The following is a 17,605-nucleotide window of genomic DNA, read 5'->3' as shown; positions in this document are numbered from 1 at the left end:
CTCAGTGCTGTCTGCAAGTCTTCCAGAATCTTGTATTATTTGGGTTTATAAGCAATACATACGCACAATATTTTAATTTACTGTGAGAGGAAGGAGTCTGAATGAAGTTGGTCTTGTCCCATTTTAGGATTATAGAAAATAGCTTTATCAGCTAAGAAAGTAAAGCAATCTAAATTCCTATATTTCTTTTTTTAGTTAAAATTTTTATATGAGAGAGGGAGAGAGAGAGCGAGGCATCGATTTGTTTTTCCTCTTACTGATACATTTATTGGTTGATTCTTCTGTGTTTGATCAGGGATCAAACCTGCAACCTTAGCATATAGGGACGATGCTCTGACCAACTGAGCTACTTGGCCAGGGCTAAATTCCTATGTTTCTCAGTAGGAGCTAGTTAAGATGATCCAGGCAGACTGAAACCATGTTCAGTGGTGGACATGTAATCAGAGTGCAATATGGAAGGAGTTAGATTATAGGTGATCTATGATAGGTACATATGTGAGAGACTCTTTCGGTACTCTTTTAGTACAGCAGATCTCAAACTAATATCTGTTGAGTGTCTACTATGCACATATCTCATATGATACAATGGACTTCATAGATGGAACAGATAGCCCCTTTTATAAATAAGAAAACTGAGACTCAGAGATTAGTCATGGTTAGTCTAATCAGCTACTAAGTGCCAGAAGCAAGATTTGACTCCAAGTCTGTCTGATTCCTAAAGCTCCGAATAAGGTTAATTAATTCACTAGTTGGTGATTCAGGAGTTAATCCTCTCAGTATATCCCCATGTCTTTCTCAGCAATGGGACATTGGCAGGCTGAGTTGTAAACAAGCCTGTTTGTGCATAAATAGCTCTCCTCACAGAGAGAGGCAGTATTAACATATTGAAACTTGGACTGTACTTTCCTCTTTTTAATTCTTTATTGTTTAAAATAATACATATGTCGCCGAAACCGGTTTGGCTCAGTGGATAGAGCGTCGGCCTCCGGACGGAAAGGTCCTGGGTTCGATTCCGGTCAAGGGCATGTACCTTGGTTGCGGGCACATCCCCAGTAGGGGGTGTGCAAGAGGCAGCTGATCAATGATTCTCTCTCATCGATGTTTCTAGCTTTCTATCCCTCTCTCATCCTCTCTGTAGAAACTCAATAAAATATATTTTAAAAAATAAAAAATAAAATAATACATATGTCTCCTTTTTCCCCCCATTGATCTCTCCCCGGCCACTCCCACCCCATCCCCCGCACTCCCCTACTGCCTGTGTCTATGGGTTATGCTTATATGCATGCATACAAGTCATTTGGTTGCTCTCTTACCTCTCCCCTACTCCCCTGCTTTCCCTCTGAGGTCGGACAGTCCTTTTGATGCGTCTATGTTTCTGGATCTATTTTTGTTCATCAGTTTATGTTGTTCATTAGATTCCACAAATGGGTAAAATCATGTGATATTTATCTTTCTCCAGCTGGCTTATTTACTTAGCATAATGCTCTCTAGGTCTATCCATGCTGTTGCAAATGGTAAGAGTTCCTTCTTTTTTTTACAGCAGTGTAATGTTCCATTGTTTTTTAATCCACTCATCTGCTGATGGGCACTTAGGCTATTTCAAAATTTTAGCTATTGTAAATTGTACTGCTGTGAACATAGAGGTGCATATATCTTTATTGATTGGTGTTTCTGATTCCTTGAGATATATTCCTAGAAGTGGGATTACTGTGTCAAATGAGAGTTCCATTTTTAATTTTTTTAGGCAACTCCCTACTGTTTTCCACAGTGGCTGCACCAGTCTGCATTCCCACCAGCAGTGCATGAGGGTTCTTTTTTCTCCACATCCTCGCCAGCACTTGTCGTTTGTTGACTTGTTGATGATAGCCATTCTGACAGGTGTGAGGTGGTACCTCATTGTTGTTTTGATTGGCACATCTTGGATGATTAGTGACTTTGAGCGTGTTTTCATATGTCTCTTAGCCTTCTGTATGACCTCTTTTGAAAAGTGTCTATTTATGTCCTTTGCCCATTTTTTGACTGGATTGTTTATCTTCCTTTAGTTAAGTTGTATGAGTTCCCTATAAATTTTGGAGATTAAACTCTTGTTGGAGATAACATTGGCAAATATGTTCTCCTATGCAATGGGCTTTCTTGTTTTATTGATGGTTTCTTTTGCTGTGCAGATGCTTTTTATTTTGATATAGTTCCATTTGTTTATTTTTGTCCTTAGTTTCCATTGTCCTAGGAGCTGTATTGGTAAAGATACTGCTATAACATATGTCTGCTATTTTGCTGCCTATGGAGTCTTCTAAGATTTTTATGGTTTCCCATCTTATGTTTAAGTCCTTTATCCATTTTGAATTTATTTTTGTGTATGGTAAGTTGGTAGTCTAGTTTCTTTTTTTTCTTTTTTTTTGTATGTATCTGTCCAATTTTTCCAACACCATTTATTGAAAAGACTGTCTTGACTCCATTGTATGCTCTTGCCTCCTTTCTCAAATATTAACTGAGCATAATGGCTGGGGTCGATTTCTGGGTTTTCTGTTCTGTTTCATTGGTCTATATGTCTGTTTTTATGCCAGTACCAGGCAGTTGTGAAAATAGTGGCTTTGTAATATAGCTTAGTATTTGGTATTGTGATCCCTCCAACTTTGTTCCTCTTTCTCAGGATTATTGCAGCTATTCAGGGTCTTTTTTTATTCCATATGAATTTTTGGAAAATTTATTCTAAGTCTGAAATATGCCATTGGTATTTTAGTGGGGATTGTATTAAATCTATAAATTGCTTTGGGTAGTATGGACATTTTAATGATTTTATTCTTTTAATTCATGAAAATGGTATATTCTTCCATTTGTTTATGTCTTCCTCTATCTCTTTTTTCAATGTCCTGTTGTTTTCAGAGTATAGGTCTTTTACCTCCTTAGATAAATTTATTCCTAAGTATCTTAGTGGGGGCTTTTTGTTACAATGGTCAATGAAATTGTGTTTGTTTTTTTGGTGGGTTTTTTTTTCTTTTTTTTTTCGGTTTCTCTCTCTGTGAGTTCATTATCCTCCTATATAATAAAAGGCTAATATTCAAATTGTACCCTCGACCAGGAGTTCAACCAGGGGGCAGAGCCAGACATCCAACTGCCTGTGGCCCTTCCTTCCCTCCTCCCAGTTGCTCCACACACACCCCAATCATGGGTGGGGCCAGCCAGACCCCACCCATGCACATATTTATGCACCAGGCCTCTAGTTGGTATATAAAAAAGCCATAGATTTTGGGGTGTTAATTTTGTTAAAAAAAAACTCTACATTGCCAAATTCATGGAGTTTTTACGGTTTTCTATGTACAATATCATGTCTTCTGCAAATAATGACAGTTTTACTTCTTCTTTTCCAATTTGGATGCCTTTTATTTCTTCTTCTTGTCTGAGTGCTATAGCTAGCACTTCAGTATTTTGTCAAACAGGAGTGGTGAAAGTGGACATCCCTGTCTTATTTCTTGATCTTAGGGGAAATGGTTTTAGTTCTTTCCCGTTGAGTATGATGTTGTCTGTAGGTTTGTCATATAAGGCTTTTATTATGTTGAGGTATGATCCCTCTATTCCCATGTTGCTGAGAGTTTTTATCAACAAAGGGTGTTGATTTAGTCAAATGCTTTTTCTGCATCAATTGATATGATTGTGATTTTTGTCTCTCTGTTTATATGATATATCACATTTACTAATTTGGGGACATTATACCAGCCTTGCATCCCTGGTATAAATCCCACTTGGTCATGTGTATGATCTTTCTAATGTAATCCTGGATCCAATTTGCTAGAATTTTGTTGAGGATTTTAGGATTGATATTCATCAGAGATATCCTATAGTTCTCTTTCTTATGGTCTCTTTATTTGGTTTTGGGATTAGGGTAATGCTGACTTCATAGAAAGAACTTGGGAGTGTTCCTTCCTCTTAAACTTTTTGGAATAGACTGAGGAGGATAGATTTTAATTCTTTTTTGAATGTTTTTTGAAGACTCGTCTGTGAAACCATCCAAAGTAGGGCTTTTGTTTGCTAGAAGTTTTTCTTATTACTACTTCAACTTCATCAGTAGTGATTGGTCTATTCAGGTTTTTTATTCTTTTTGATTGTGTTTTGGAAGTTTGTATTTTTCTAAGAATATGTCTATTTCTTCTAGGTTGTCGGGTTTGTTGGAGTGGAGTTGTCCATAGTATTATTTTACAATCCTTTCTATGTCTGTGTGGTCAGTTGTAACTTCACCTCTTCCATTTCTGATTTTGTTTATTTAGGTCCTCTCTCTTTGTTCTTGATGAGCCTGGCTATAGGTTTGTCAATCTTGTTTACCTTTTCAAAGTACCACCTCTTGGTTTTATTGATCTTTTGTAGTGTGTGTGTGTGTGTGTGTGTGTGTGTCATTTATTTCTGCTCTGATCTTTATTAATTCCTGTCTTCTGCTTCCTCTGGGCTTTTTCTATTGCTCTAATTCTTTAAGTTGTAGGGTTACATAATTTTTTACCATTTTTTCTTATGTTTTTGTTTTGTTTTGTTTTGTTTTTTAGGTAGAACTGTAGAGCTATGAACTTTTCTCTCAGGACTGCTTTCACTGTGTCCCATAGATTTTGGATTGTTGTGTTTTCATTGCCATTTGTTTATAGATAGCTTTTTAATTCTTCTTTGGTAATCCAATCATTGTTTAATCGCATCCAATTTAGCCTCCAAGTATTTAATTTTTTTATTGTTTTTATTGTAGTTGATTTCTAATTTTATGCCATTGTGATCTGAGAAGATGCTTGATATGATTTCTGTTGTCTTGAATCTGAAGAGTCTTTGTGTCCCAATATGTGGTCTGTCTTTGAAAATGTCCCATGTGCACTGAGAAGAATGTACATTCTTTAGCTTTGGGGTAAATGTTCTGAAGATGTCAATTAATTCCATCTGATCTAGTGAGTCATTTAGGATTGCTGTTTCTCTTAGCTGATTTTTTGTTTAGAGGATTTGTCCAGTGGTGTCAACGAGGTATTAAAGTCCTCTACTATGATTGTGTTGCTCTCAATCTCTCCCTTGATATCTTCCAGAAGTGTTTTTATGTATTTGGGTGCTCCTGTATTGGATGCATATATGTTGAATTGCTCCCTATAGTACTAGTTAAGTGGCCCTCCTTATCACTTTTTATGGCCTTTACTTTCAGGTTTATATTGTCAGTATTGCTACCTCGGCTTTTTTCTTCTCCCCTCCCCCCCCTTCCCCATTTCCATTTGCCTGAAAAAAATTTTTCCATCTCTTCACTATTAGTCTATGTGAGTCCTTTGTTCTGAGATGGGTCTCTTGTAGACAACAAGTATATGAGTTGGGCCATACTTTTTTAAAGAATGTGATGGGAAATTCTAATCCATCCTATTCATAATAATAATAATAATAATAATAATAATAATAAATACACACAGAGACTGATTGGAGTGACTGCCAGTCTAGTTGTGCTACTCTGAAAAGACCTCCGATTTGGGTATACAGGTCATGGATTCCTAACCAAGGAGCCTTCCCCCAAATGGAACATTCTATAAAACTTCGTGGAAATGTTACATTAGTATATATATATTTTGGAAGAGATAGCAGGCATAGCATCCATCAGATTCTCAAAAGGGTCTGTCAGTAGATCTAGATTCCAGTGGCCCACAAAGTTACTTTTGACCCAAAGAAAATAACATCCTTTATCAGGACTATTGTTTCTATACTCAGAACTCTGGAGACGTTGAATTCTAAGATTTCTAGTTCTCCTCCCTGCTCTGAAATAACAGAACTCTTAACTGACCCTAGAGAATCAACCTTTTAGCATATAACCAGTGGTCTAACCCATTGCTAATTACCCTTTAGAGGCCCTGAAGAGATTTGAATTGGGGGAAGAGTGGTCCAGAGCCACCTCTCTTAAGGCAATTTCACTAATCAGTGTCCGAGGCAGCCAGTTGTTTGACTACTGAGCAGGGCACCCAGCAGGCAGGGGTTCACACTGGCACAATTTCAGGACTTCCTCTCTAATACTCTACCAAGGCCTCTACCTCTGTACCTAGTGACTTGAAAATGTAGGTTTTCTTGGCCTTCCCTCTCTGAAGGGGGTGTGGATCGGTGGGGGGCTGGGGGGGGTGGTGGTGGTGGTGTGTATTCGTGTTCTACTCTTCCTGGGCCCTGCCGGAGAGGTTGTTCTCTGCAGTGGATCCACTATGTTTACCTGGTCTGTGTTGACTACTCCACAGCTATCCTTCACCTCCGTTTTATCCTATCGAAATGACAGAGTAGCTGAGCAGTGTTGGCCAGCAGATAAACCTGTTATCTCTCCTGCTCTCTATGCCAGCAGCTCTCCCCATCTTTTTGGTGTTTGAAAAATTGATACCACCTTGGGCTGAAATCTGTTCCTAGGGAAGTTACATTTATTAGTGGCTAATGAAACTGTGTGTGTGTGTGTGTGTGTGTGTGTGTGTGTGTGTATAAAACTTGGGGTGGCTGAAGTGTTTTCCTATCAGGCAGGCACTGGTGATGGATAGCCACCCCTAACACCCAGAGAGACAAATGGAAGGAACATAGGCAGCTTCAGGGCTCCTGGAATTGACAAGCTGTACTTTACTTAAAATCCCAAACAAATAGGTAAATGACCTTTGCTCTTAGAATACCACTGCAATTGATTAAGGTATCTCCTGCTCCAGGCTGGGATAAGCTATGGAAATACATGCTATTATAACATGATCTAGTGGCCCCCTAAAACGGATTCTTTATATTACATTTTCCTTTTGAGAATTACAGTTCCGATCCCTTCTCTGTGCCCCACTCCCTGACTGAGGTATATAAAAAACATTCTCTTTCCAGCTCTTTTTCATCCTTCTTAATCAGCAAGATTAAAAGAGAAAATGATTGAGAAGTTCCGTATTTGTGGAACTGCCTAAAATCCAAAGTCTCTTCTTTATTTGGACTCTGGTAGAAATTGCTTCTGGAAAGAATAATTTAGTAGAAGAGAGAGGGAGGTTGTTATTGACATCCTACTCCTTATGGCCTTTGCTTCATTTTCTTTTCATTAAACTATTTAATATTTTTTAAATTTACATAGTGCCTATCTTTTGGACACAAACCTGCATGAAGCAGGTTTTCAGTCTTTGCATAGTTTAGTTTCTGGTCTCTTTTCCTTTAAAAGCTTTGATGATTACCTTTTATATGTAGGAAGCATGTAATATAGTATGAAAAGCTTACAGTTCAGAGTCAGACAACTTGGGTTCAAGTCTAAGCTCATACACATATTCAAGGACATGACTTACATAACTTAAAAACTTCTCTCAGCTTTGGACTCTACATTAATAGAATAGAGATGAGAATAGTACCTTTCTCTTGCTGAGTAGTGAGGATTGGGAAACAATGGGAAAATTGTATACGGACTCAAATAAGCCTACCGTCATAGATACACAATAAAAATGGTGACAGTTATTACTGTGCCCTACTTACTTTCAAATAAGAATTTGAAGCAGCTTATAGCAAAACAATATGGTGTTACTAAATCTTAGCTTTGAATAAGAATTTGTCAAAAGAGAAAATATTTGCAATATATATGACAAAAGGGTAATATTCTTAATTTATAAGGGGCTCATAGAAATATAAATTGGCAAAAGATAAGGCCAGGCAATTCACACAGAAAGCATTACAAATGGTCAGTAAACATCAGAAAAGGTGCTTAACCATATTCATGGCAAGAACAAAAACATGCTAATCAAAAGAAGATCCTGTTTTTCACCCACCCTGTTGTCATAATTTCTAAGTTGAATAATGTTCAATCTGAATGAGGATATGGGAAAACACACACACACACACACACACACACACACACACACACACTCTTCCATACTTCTTTTCTTTCTGTTCTGTATGTGGAGTGGAAACATCATTGATACACCCTTTTGGAAAGACAGGGAAAGTAGAAGTATTAGTGTCTTTTAACATTCTGTATATCAGTATCTTTTGACTCACCAATTCCGCTGGTAGGGGTTTACCCTAAGAATATACATGCAAAAGTTGCCAAAATTGTGTACTTGAATATTTATTGCAGCATTGTTTCTAATAGCAAAAACAATAAAACCAAAAACTGGAAACCATCTAAAATGCCAAAGATTGAGGCACAAATTAAATTATGACAAGATTCAGTGGAATTATATTCAGTGGAATTTTTTTTAAAAAGTGTGTGCTGATATGGAAAGATATAGTACAGAATATATGGAGAAAATATATATATATATATATTATAACTTTCTTCTCTGAAAATGTACACAGTATACTTTCATAGGTTGTTTTTCTTGGGAGAGAGGAATAGGGTAGTGAGAGGAGTATGGGAAAAGAAATATATTAGTAGATGCTCAATAAGTATTTGTTGAGTCTATTTTATAACTTTTGTATAGTTTGGTTTTACCATTGCTTTTATTTTAAAATGCATTGGTAGAGATTATAGAGGTCATCAAGAAATTGCTTCCTGTGGTTGAGTTTTCTAATAGCCACGGCAAAAAGGGAACCCTGATAAGAAGCACAAAAAATTCATCAGGAAGAAAACATTTTCCTGATCCTGATCTCTAAAAGGAATACTATAGTAGTATAGCTGCCAGGATTGGTATAAACTCGGAATCTTGTCTCTCTACAGCTTAAAATTTGTCAGTGGATTATTGTCACTTTTCTTCATGATTTGGCCTTTGCCCACCTTACTGCCTTTCCCTCCCCTCCCCACTCAGCCCCTTGTATGTGACACTCCATCCACACTTGCCTTTGCATATATTGTTCTTCTGTCTGGAATGCTCTCTCCTCTTTGCCTAGCTGTTGGCTATGGCTGGGTTTTGCTTATTTGTCACCTCCAGTGGGAATCCTCCTAGGTCAGGTATCCCTATTCTGTGCTCCTCAAGTCTCCTATGCCCACCTCACGGAAGGAACTTGTCACACTGCACTGTAATTACTAGGTATCATTTTGTTTACCCCACTAAATAAAGAATACCTTAAGGATAAGGATACTGTGTTGTTTGTTCCGGGGCCCTGAGCACTGAGTGCTTGCCTGGCACAGAAAAAAGTAGTTAATAAATGATTGACTGAGTAATCTGAAGTTCTAGTTCTACCTCTTTCTCCAATTAGCTGTGCAGACAAGTCTCTTCTCTGTGGGCCTCAATATTTTTACCTATACAGTGAGAGACTTGGCCCAGATAATCTATGAGAACTTTTTTCCTCTATGTTTATCAAATGGTCCTGTATATTCATGGAAATTGTTACCAGTTGTCATGCTAATTTCAAAGTTTCAGCACTGAGCTTGTTAGAATTCACTGCATTTATTATGGCCTGTCATGTGTCCGTTCACCAGCTCAAGAGATCAGAGCCATATCTAACTTGGCTTGGCCCCAAATTGCAGAACTGATGTATCCCCCACTCCTTTTTCCTCTAGTCTTCTCTCCTTGGCATACCGAGGTCAGAGGACTTTCCCTGATAGGTATCTCCAAGGCCTCCCTTTCTTATCTTACTTTTTCGCCTCTATTGAGTTGTCTTGGTTCACTGATCTTACCCTAGGTTCATAATGTTGTTTACCTTCCTGTGAAAACAGGGCCTGTTCTGTCCACTCTACCTTGCCCCCTTTGCTGCTCCCTTCCTTTTGTTCAAGATGGAGATTACACCACCTCAATCCCAGATTTACACAAAAGTTGAGAGATATTGGGTCTTATGAAGATATATTTTAAGAAAAACTTTATACTTAAAAATTGAATCTACTGATTAGAGCTATCCAATAAAAGCCTAATATGCAAATTGTCCCCTTGAGTGGTCGTTTGACCACTGGCTATGACGTGTGCTGACCACCAAGGGGCATTGATGACGCTCTGTGACCTTTCGCAGGCTACCTAGGAGCAGGGTGACAGGGTGACAGTGATGGAGGTGCAGTGAGAATGTGGAGTGTCGCTCTCACTCCCCCTGCTAACCTCCCCCAGCAGGCCAGGGCTCACATGCTAGGTAAGTCCCCTGCTCCACACCCACACAGGGTCTTCCCAGTGAGCCAGGCCACAGCCTACAGGGGAAAGCATGCTGCCCGCCCAACTTCTGTGCAGCATTGTTGGACCAGGCCTGGGGCATCTGGCCGCGTTCATCACATCTCTGCTTAGGGACTCAGGCACCTGACTCAGGTGGAGGGGGGCACACAGGGGCCCAGGTGCTGCCCAGGGCCCAGAGGTCAGCTGGGACCTGCCCTTTCATACCAGACGCCTGTGCTTTGATTGCTGGCCAGGCCTGGGGACCACACCCATGCACGAATTTCTTGCACGGGGCCTCTCGTTTTATGGAAAATGGTAGCTCCACCAATTTCAAATGCAAAAAAATATGCAAAAGGGTGAAAGCTCTTTGAAGGCATTTGACAGATATCCAGAATTCAAGAATGGTTGGTTGGTTCTGTTCACTCCCCCCCCCCCCCACCTCCCACCCCTACCACCAAAAACTTTTATCGAGAGAGTTCATGTATAATAGCAAGTATTTTTCAAAGTACCTACTATGTGCCAGGCATTGTTTTAGGACCTCGGATATAGCAATAACTGAAACAGACTAACATCCCTGCTTTTGTGGAACTTATATTCTAATTGAAGAGAGACAGTGAACAAAATAAATAACTAAACATAGTATTTTAGAAGATAATACATGCTAAAGAAAAAGAGAAGAAATAAGACTTGGGAATGGATAATGTTGGGCATTTTTAAATAGGGTAGTCAAAGGAAAGCCTCGTTGAGGAGATGACAATTGAGTAAAAGTAGACTTGAAGATTGGGCCGTGCAGATAATCTGGTGAGGAGCATTTCAGGCAGAGGAAATGGCAAGTGCAGAGGCTCAGAGAGCATGCCTGGCGTTAGAAACAGCATTTAGGCGGAGCGAGAGGAGGAGCCATTGGAAAGTATTTAAGCAGAAGAATGCTAGGATTCAACTTTACGTTAAAAAGGATCATTCTGACTCCTCTATGGAGATTGGGCCAAAGAGGGCGAGAGTGGAAACAGAGAGACCCACAAATAGGCTGTTAAATATTCCAAGCTTGACATGACGGTGGTGTGGACCAGAGTAGTGACTGTAGGGCCTTAGTAAGAATAGATGGGATTCTGGATATAATTTGAAGGTAAAGCTGACAAAGTTTCCTGTGTGGTTCATGTGACAAGAGAATTAAGAATATCTTTACTGTTTCTCAGCCGAAGCCGGTTTGGCTCAGTGGGTAGAGCGTCGGTCTGCGGACTGAAAGGTCCCTGGTTCGATTCCGGTCAAGGGCATGTACGTTGGTTGCGGGCACATCCCTGGTAGGGGGTGTGCAAGAGGCAGCTGGTTGATGTTTCTCTCTCATCGATGTTTCTAGCTCTCTGTCTCTCTCCCTTCCTCTCTGTAAAAAAAAACAAAAACATCAATAAGATATATTTAAAAAAAAAAAAATAGTATCTTTACTGTTTCTGGCTGGAGAACCTGGCTGCCATCGACTAGATGGGAAAGACCACGGGAACGAGTTTGAGGAGGAAGATCGACAGCTTGGTTTGGGATATGTTCAGTTTAAAGGATCTTGGACAACCAAACAGACAGAGCAGACAGGCAGTTGGATGTATGAGTCTGCATCCAGAGAATAGGACTGAATTATAGAAACGAATTTGGGAGTTGTCAGCATGTAAATGGTTTTTAAAACCATGGGACTAAATGAGATCCCCATGGAAGTGAGTGTGGGTAGAAGATAGTCTAAGGACTAAATAACTCCAGCATTAAGACAATAGGGAAATGAAGAGGTGGGGAATGCTTCTGATACAAGTGAGGAAATAAAACAAATACAAAATGTTATCTATGCTACAGTAAGAATGCTTGTACTTGTGTCTTTAGTTAACAGTCAGTTGATTTTTGAGAAAACCCAAGGTCACTTGGGCATCTGAAGATGCCCTTCAGTCACTTATCAAATAGAATATCTATAGTATTGTCCACACCAGGTGCATTTTATTTCAAAATAAACTTGGCCATTTTTCCATGAGTAGACTTTTGCCATTTCCTTTCCAAGGTCATTATTCTTGATTTTAAAAAATTCCAGCTGAAGCCTTAGTATACCCTTCAATTATCCTCTTCTTCCCAGGGGTAGAAGAATAGTATCTCATAATAAAGCTCAGGGGTTATGTGAACTCAAAAAGCGTTATTACCGTTTTTGAAGTACTTGCTGTCCAGCTGCTTTAAACCTGAAGTGGGGGTTTTAGCTGCACCAGAATGTAAGTGGTTGCACTGGGGCCCTATCATATTTCTTATTTGATTCTGGGATATTTATTTACTTCGGAAAGTGATAAGTAATTTGAGAATATGATAAGCATGTCTTATTTAGTCATTATATGCTCATCTCATGGCCAGTATTCATACTCTGTCTACAAGTTATTTCTGTAAAGGGGGGATTAGTTTGAAGTTCTGTTGTGGACAATAAAAATCAATTAATTCCAGGCCAAATAGAGATTCTAACTTAGTTTTGATTCATTTGTTCAAGTTGGCCTTGAAAGTATCATCCCTTTTGAATACATTTCTAGGCAGTACGTGATGATCAGTTCAGTTTCCAATGACACAATTTAGGTTCTTGTCTTATTAATCAATAGCAGCAGTCAGGGAAGGCTTCCTACGAACCAGACCAAGCTTGAGGAGGTAATAATTATTGCTCTGACCACAGCATTTTTTCTTTCCTCCTTCCCAACCCAGAGCATGTCTGTTCGATCCTGGCTTCCCTCCTGCGGAACCTGAGAGGGCAACAGCGAACCCGGCTGCTGAATAAATTCACTGAAAATGACAGTGAGAAGGTGGGTGCTTGTTGGACTGCAAGAATGGGGCCAGACCGCTGTTGATAGAAGGGCTCTTACCTGATGCAGTCTGAAGGGTGCTAGGTTGATTGTTCCCGCCCTAAAATATCTTCTCCAGCATCTGGGCCCCATTGCTTTGGATGAGAAAGGTTTGTCTGGTTATTCTTCCTTTCATCTCCAAATATCAATACAATACATTTCCCTGGGAGTAGTGACACCATTGGGTAGTATCAGTTAGCACTTTAAGGGGGGTTTTAGACCCCACGAGAGTAGATTATAATAGGATTAGGGGTGGGAAGTGTGGGGAGAGACATCATAGCAGAATGACTGAGAGCATGCACCTTAGATTCAGATGTATGGATTTGAGCCTGGTTTTTCCACTTTTGAGACATGTGCTACTCTGAGCCTCATTTTCCTTGGCTTTAAAATGAAAACATTGATACACATCTGGAAGAGTCAATGAGATGAAGATCAAATGAAGTCTTAGTAGGTGGTGGTAATGAAAATGAAGATGATGCTAAAAGAAATGGTAGAGCCTATTCTAGATGGGCTATGGAATAGGGGACTGACCGTGTAAATGAGATTAGATAAATATTTTATAGTTATCTAGCATGCCAAACCATACGAGTTTTAAGAGTAATAACTATTATTTAGTGAGTGACTACTAGGATTGGATAATACATTATTATTCACATTTGCAGATAAGGAAATTGATACTTAGAGACATTACGTGACTTATCCAAGATCACCCAGTTAAAAAGCAGAACTGAGATTCGAATCCAGGCTACCTCTCTTTTATCATACTAGACATAAGTAGGTAATTCCAGATGAGTAAAAATTAAGGACCAAAGCCTCCCCTTTTTTCTTTTTTAATTTTTTTTTTAATGGATTTCAGAAAGAGGAAGGGAGAGGGCGAGAAAGATAGAAACATCAATGATGAGAATCATTAATTGCCTGCCTCCTGCACACCCCTATTAGGATCAAACCTATAACCCAGACATGTGCCCTGATGGGGAATCGAACCGTGCTCTCCTGGTTCATGAGTCAGTGCTCAACCTCTGAGCCACACCAGCCAGGCAAAAACCCCTTTTTAACTTACAGTAATTTTCTTTCCTATGTCCAAGGTAAGGCTACCTTTCCCCTCCACTTTGGAGAGATTTTAAGACTGTCTCTTTGAGCCTAACACTAACCATTTTTTTCCCCTCTCACTAGCCGTGTAGCATGGTGAAAAGGCATCAGGTCAGAGCACAGAACATCTTAGCAATCATGTCACCTTGCTGACATTTAATGTCTGTGCTTCAGTTTCCTCACCTTTGAAATTAGGGTTGTAATCTGTCTTCTCTGCCTACCTTGTCAGATTTTTGTAAGGCCTAAGGAAATAATAGACATAAAAATATATGTAAGATCTTAGATCCATCATTGTTTTCCAGAGAGGGTTTGGGCACAGTCTTCCTGGACTCTCTGTTGCATGTTGAAGCAACTTCAGCTATTAACCATTAACAGCTCCTGGGTAAACACCAGGGTTGCCAACCTAGTAAAAAGATGGGTTTGAAATCTAGGCTGGCTTCATGGCATTCCTTCAATCTTTCAGAAGTCTTAGGGGAAAGCTCCCTTTTTCAGACCCACTGAGTGTTCCTCAGGCCATGTTTGAAGCATGACTTTTGTTAAGTTTAAAACTGATTTTTGAATTGTTGCTGAGCAAAAGTCAGGCTCTTTTTAAGTAGCGGAATGAGTTTTTCTAGCACTCTTTACTGACTCAAAAGCAACTAAAGAAATTTTACTCAGACCTTTTTAAAAAATGATCAGCTCTGGGGCAGAATCTGAACATGAAAGGTTTCAGTTCAGGGGAAAATTTTTTCTATAAAGTTTTAAGTGAATATCAAGTATGTAACTTCAAGCTCCTTCCCTTTGCACGAAGGGGTTTGAAGTTTTATTTATTTGTTTTTAACAACTTGAACTCAGTGGAGTCCTCAAAAGGCTGGGGATGCATCGTGTTCTTGGGGGAATGGGACTGTGTTGCTTTGTTCGGTGCAGCTCTTTAATCCATTCCTGATGTGTCCATAAGCAAAGCTGACCTCCCTTGTCAGAGTGGAAGAGGGGATCTCCTTTATGGGGAGCGACAGAGATGAAGCAGAGCTCCGCCTTCCTTTTGCTTTGGCATTCTCTTTCCTTCCCACTCATGCCTGTGGAATATCTCTTTCAGGTTGACAGACTGATGGAGTTGCATTTTAAATATCTGGATGCAATGCAGGTGGCTGACAAGAAGATTGAAGGGGAAAAGCATGTACGTATCCCTGCCTGTCTTTCGCCAGCTGCTGGCTTGCACTCCGTTTGGGTCCCCTGCGCACCTTATATTTACCCACAGGACAGGAAGGGCCAAGGCGCCGTCTGCCTTCCTATGTCATCTTGCAGGAGTGGAGCTCCTCTGAAAGGAGTGAAAGCGCTTCAGGAGGAAGGCTGTTTGGGACTGAGCCAGGTCTGGGGATCGTTCTAATACCCTTGACAAGAGCTTCTCTTAGAAAGTCAACCCAAGTACACTGCTGGACTCACACCACACTGGCAGCGGGTGCTGATGCACACACTTCCTGGTGTCTGTAGTCGTAGGGAAGCATTAAAGGAAGGTGATCACAGGGTGTAAGAGCTGAAAGGAGACTGCGAGGTAGTCGGATCCAGAGATGAAAAGCTGGAGACTAAAAAAGGGAAGCTCACGTGTGTTTCAGCAAAACCCACACCCGTTCTATACAACTGACCCTAATTTTCTTACGCTGATGGTGCTGAGGGAAATGAAACCTGCTAGTCTTTTTCCCTGTGGGGCTTTGCTTACTATGGTGTTATCCTACCTCCTGTGTTACTTACCTGCTTCCATTTTGTTCTCTGCTACCTCTGGCCTCTGTAGCTTTCTCATCTGGCTCCGTAATGAGGGCAGGTTTTCATAGCAGGTTTTAATGTTCAGTTTATATTTTCTCCCTACAAGACATTCCTTAGTCTTTGGTCACTTTGCATAATGATCCTTTTCTTGTTTGTTTGTGTTTTTTTTCAAAGTCTGAAATAGCCCTCATCTTCCTTGTGATCTTGATTTGCTATATTGCTCCATTCTCTTTTACTTCTCGCCTTAATGGTCCACTTGGCGTTTGAATCTCCCTGGTGGAGGAGCCGTTTCAGCGCCACCTCCCTCTATGCTGGGCAGTTCAGCTGTGCTGCGGGCCAGGTTGAGAGACCAGGGCTGGCAAAGACTGTCTGTGCCTTTTTCTCTTTGCCTCCCCTTTCACGAGAAACACCTTCATGTATGAATACCAGTAGACAGGCAACTGTGATTTTCCCATGCTCCCTAGGCCTAGTGGGTCCTCAGACGTTTGGATTGATTGGCTGGGACTTGATTCTTTTATGCAGCGATGCTGCTATAAGAGAAAAGGCAAAGGCTGTAAATTCTGAGGCCGGACTTCAGGCTCCAGCATGTCCCACACACAGTCCTTTCATTGCACACGCCCACCCCCTCTTTGTTCTTTGATGAAGTGCTCCTTTTCCATCATTTAGTCCCTTTGCAGTAACTTGTACATGATGGACACTTAGTGATCATTAAAGTGATGGAGTAATACATTCTTTCTCTTTGTCTGAATGATAATTAGAAACGAGTTGAAATTTCCCTAGACTTTTGTAAAGAAATAGCTGGAACAGCAGGTCCGGGGGACTCCCCCATGTTATCTGCTGACGGAGACTTTTCAGGGGTGGCAGAGGAGCACCTGGGAGCCAGGAGACCTAGACGTTTAGTGCGGGCCCCACCACCTCTAAACCACTGCCTACCCTTTCCTTGTCACCGAGCCTCATGTAGCCCCGTTCCTTCCCATAATACGGCATCAGCAAAGGCAATTTATAAGATCCCTGCAGCTTAGTGTTTTCCCTCAGGTTCAGGTGAACATCTCTGGTAACTGCTATTTTTTAAAAATGGAACAGATAAAGAGCACTAAGAGCTGTTGATTGGTGACAAAGCAGCCTTCTGCGGAGAGGAGCAGCAGCCGAGTAGATGTGAATTTCTGCTCTGCCACTTCCTAGCTCTGAGACCCTAGACAAATGTGTTGACCTCTCTGGTTTTCTCATCTGTATAATCGAAATAACATCTGCCTTTCAGTATTGTTATGAAACTAAGCTCAGTAACTGAAAGCTGCTGCTGTGCAGGATTTTCCCAGCTTCCTTTAGAATTCTTGTGTAACTTTAAGGAAGCCTGGCAGTCCTTTCCTGAGAGCATCCTCCTTGCCAGGTTCCCAGAGGAGTCGCTCTAGCAGACCAGAGCTCTCGTACCATCAGATGCTTCGTTTGAAAGGAAACCGAAAGAGGCTTTTGCTTTTTTTTCAGGGGACCAGGTAAGCCTTTGGCTGTCAGGTTGCAGCTTGCCTGTAGCTGTTAGGAAACTTGGCCTGCTTCCCACAAGATTATCTATTATCAGCACTGAGGATGGTGTGAAATTGATGCGCACTGACGGAGAGTAATCTCTGCAGCCACTCTCCCCAGCACTCACGGAGCATGTGTGTGCCACTGGCACCAGGCCCCTGCCATTCCCTGACAAACATCTGTCTCCTGGATGCCAAGGCCGTTTTGCTGGGCAAGGCAAACATTCCGAGGCCATTAGCACTCAGCAACCTCCGTGTTGCTCAGAGAGACGGGCGGGCGGGGGCGAGGGATGCATTTGTGAGCAGCGCTTCCTGCCAGCTCTCGGGCTCCATCCTGGCAGATGAAGCCGCCTCACGGTGTAAAGTGACTTAGAACAAAACGACCTCATTTCCACCTCTCCTCCATGCACTCTTCTCTCTTAAG

At 40.8% G+C, this 17,605-nt stretch overlaps 1 protein-coding gene across 1 annotated transcript in view; it reads left to right on the top strand.

Moving 5' to 3' along the window:
• CTNNBL1 (catenin beta like 1) overlaps positions 1-17,605 on the top strand; it is a 167,673-nt gene that overhangs the window by 130,045 nt on the left and 20,023 nt on the right. Inside the window, exons 12-13 of the mRNA XM_036418465.1 lie at positions 12,699-12,796; positions 15,000-15,080. Coding sequence (XP_036274358.1) covers positions 12,699-12,796; positions 15,000-15,080 — 179 coding nt within the window. The remainder of the gene's footprint in view (positions 1-12,698; positions 12,797-14,999; positions 15,081-17,605) is intronic.

Source organism: Pipistrellus kuhlii, unplaced genomic scaffold (genome assembly GCF_014108245.1).
Source record: "Pipistrellus kuhlii isolate mPipKuh1 unplaced genomic scaffold, mPipKuh1.p scaffold_m20_p_6, whole genome shotgun sequence".
Lineage (NCBI taxonomy): Eukaryota > Metazoa > Chordata > Mammalia > Chiroptera > Vespertilionidae > Pipistrellus > Pipistrellus kuhlii.
This window is presented reverse-complemented; position numbering and strand designations above follow the sequence as displayed.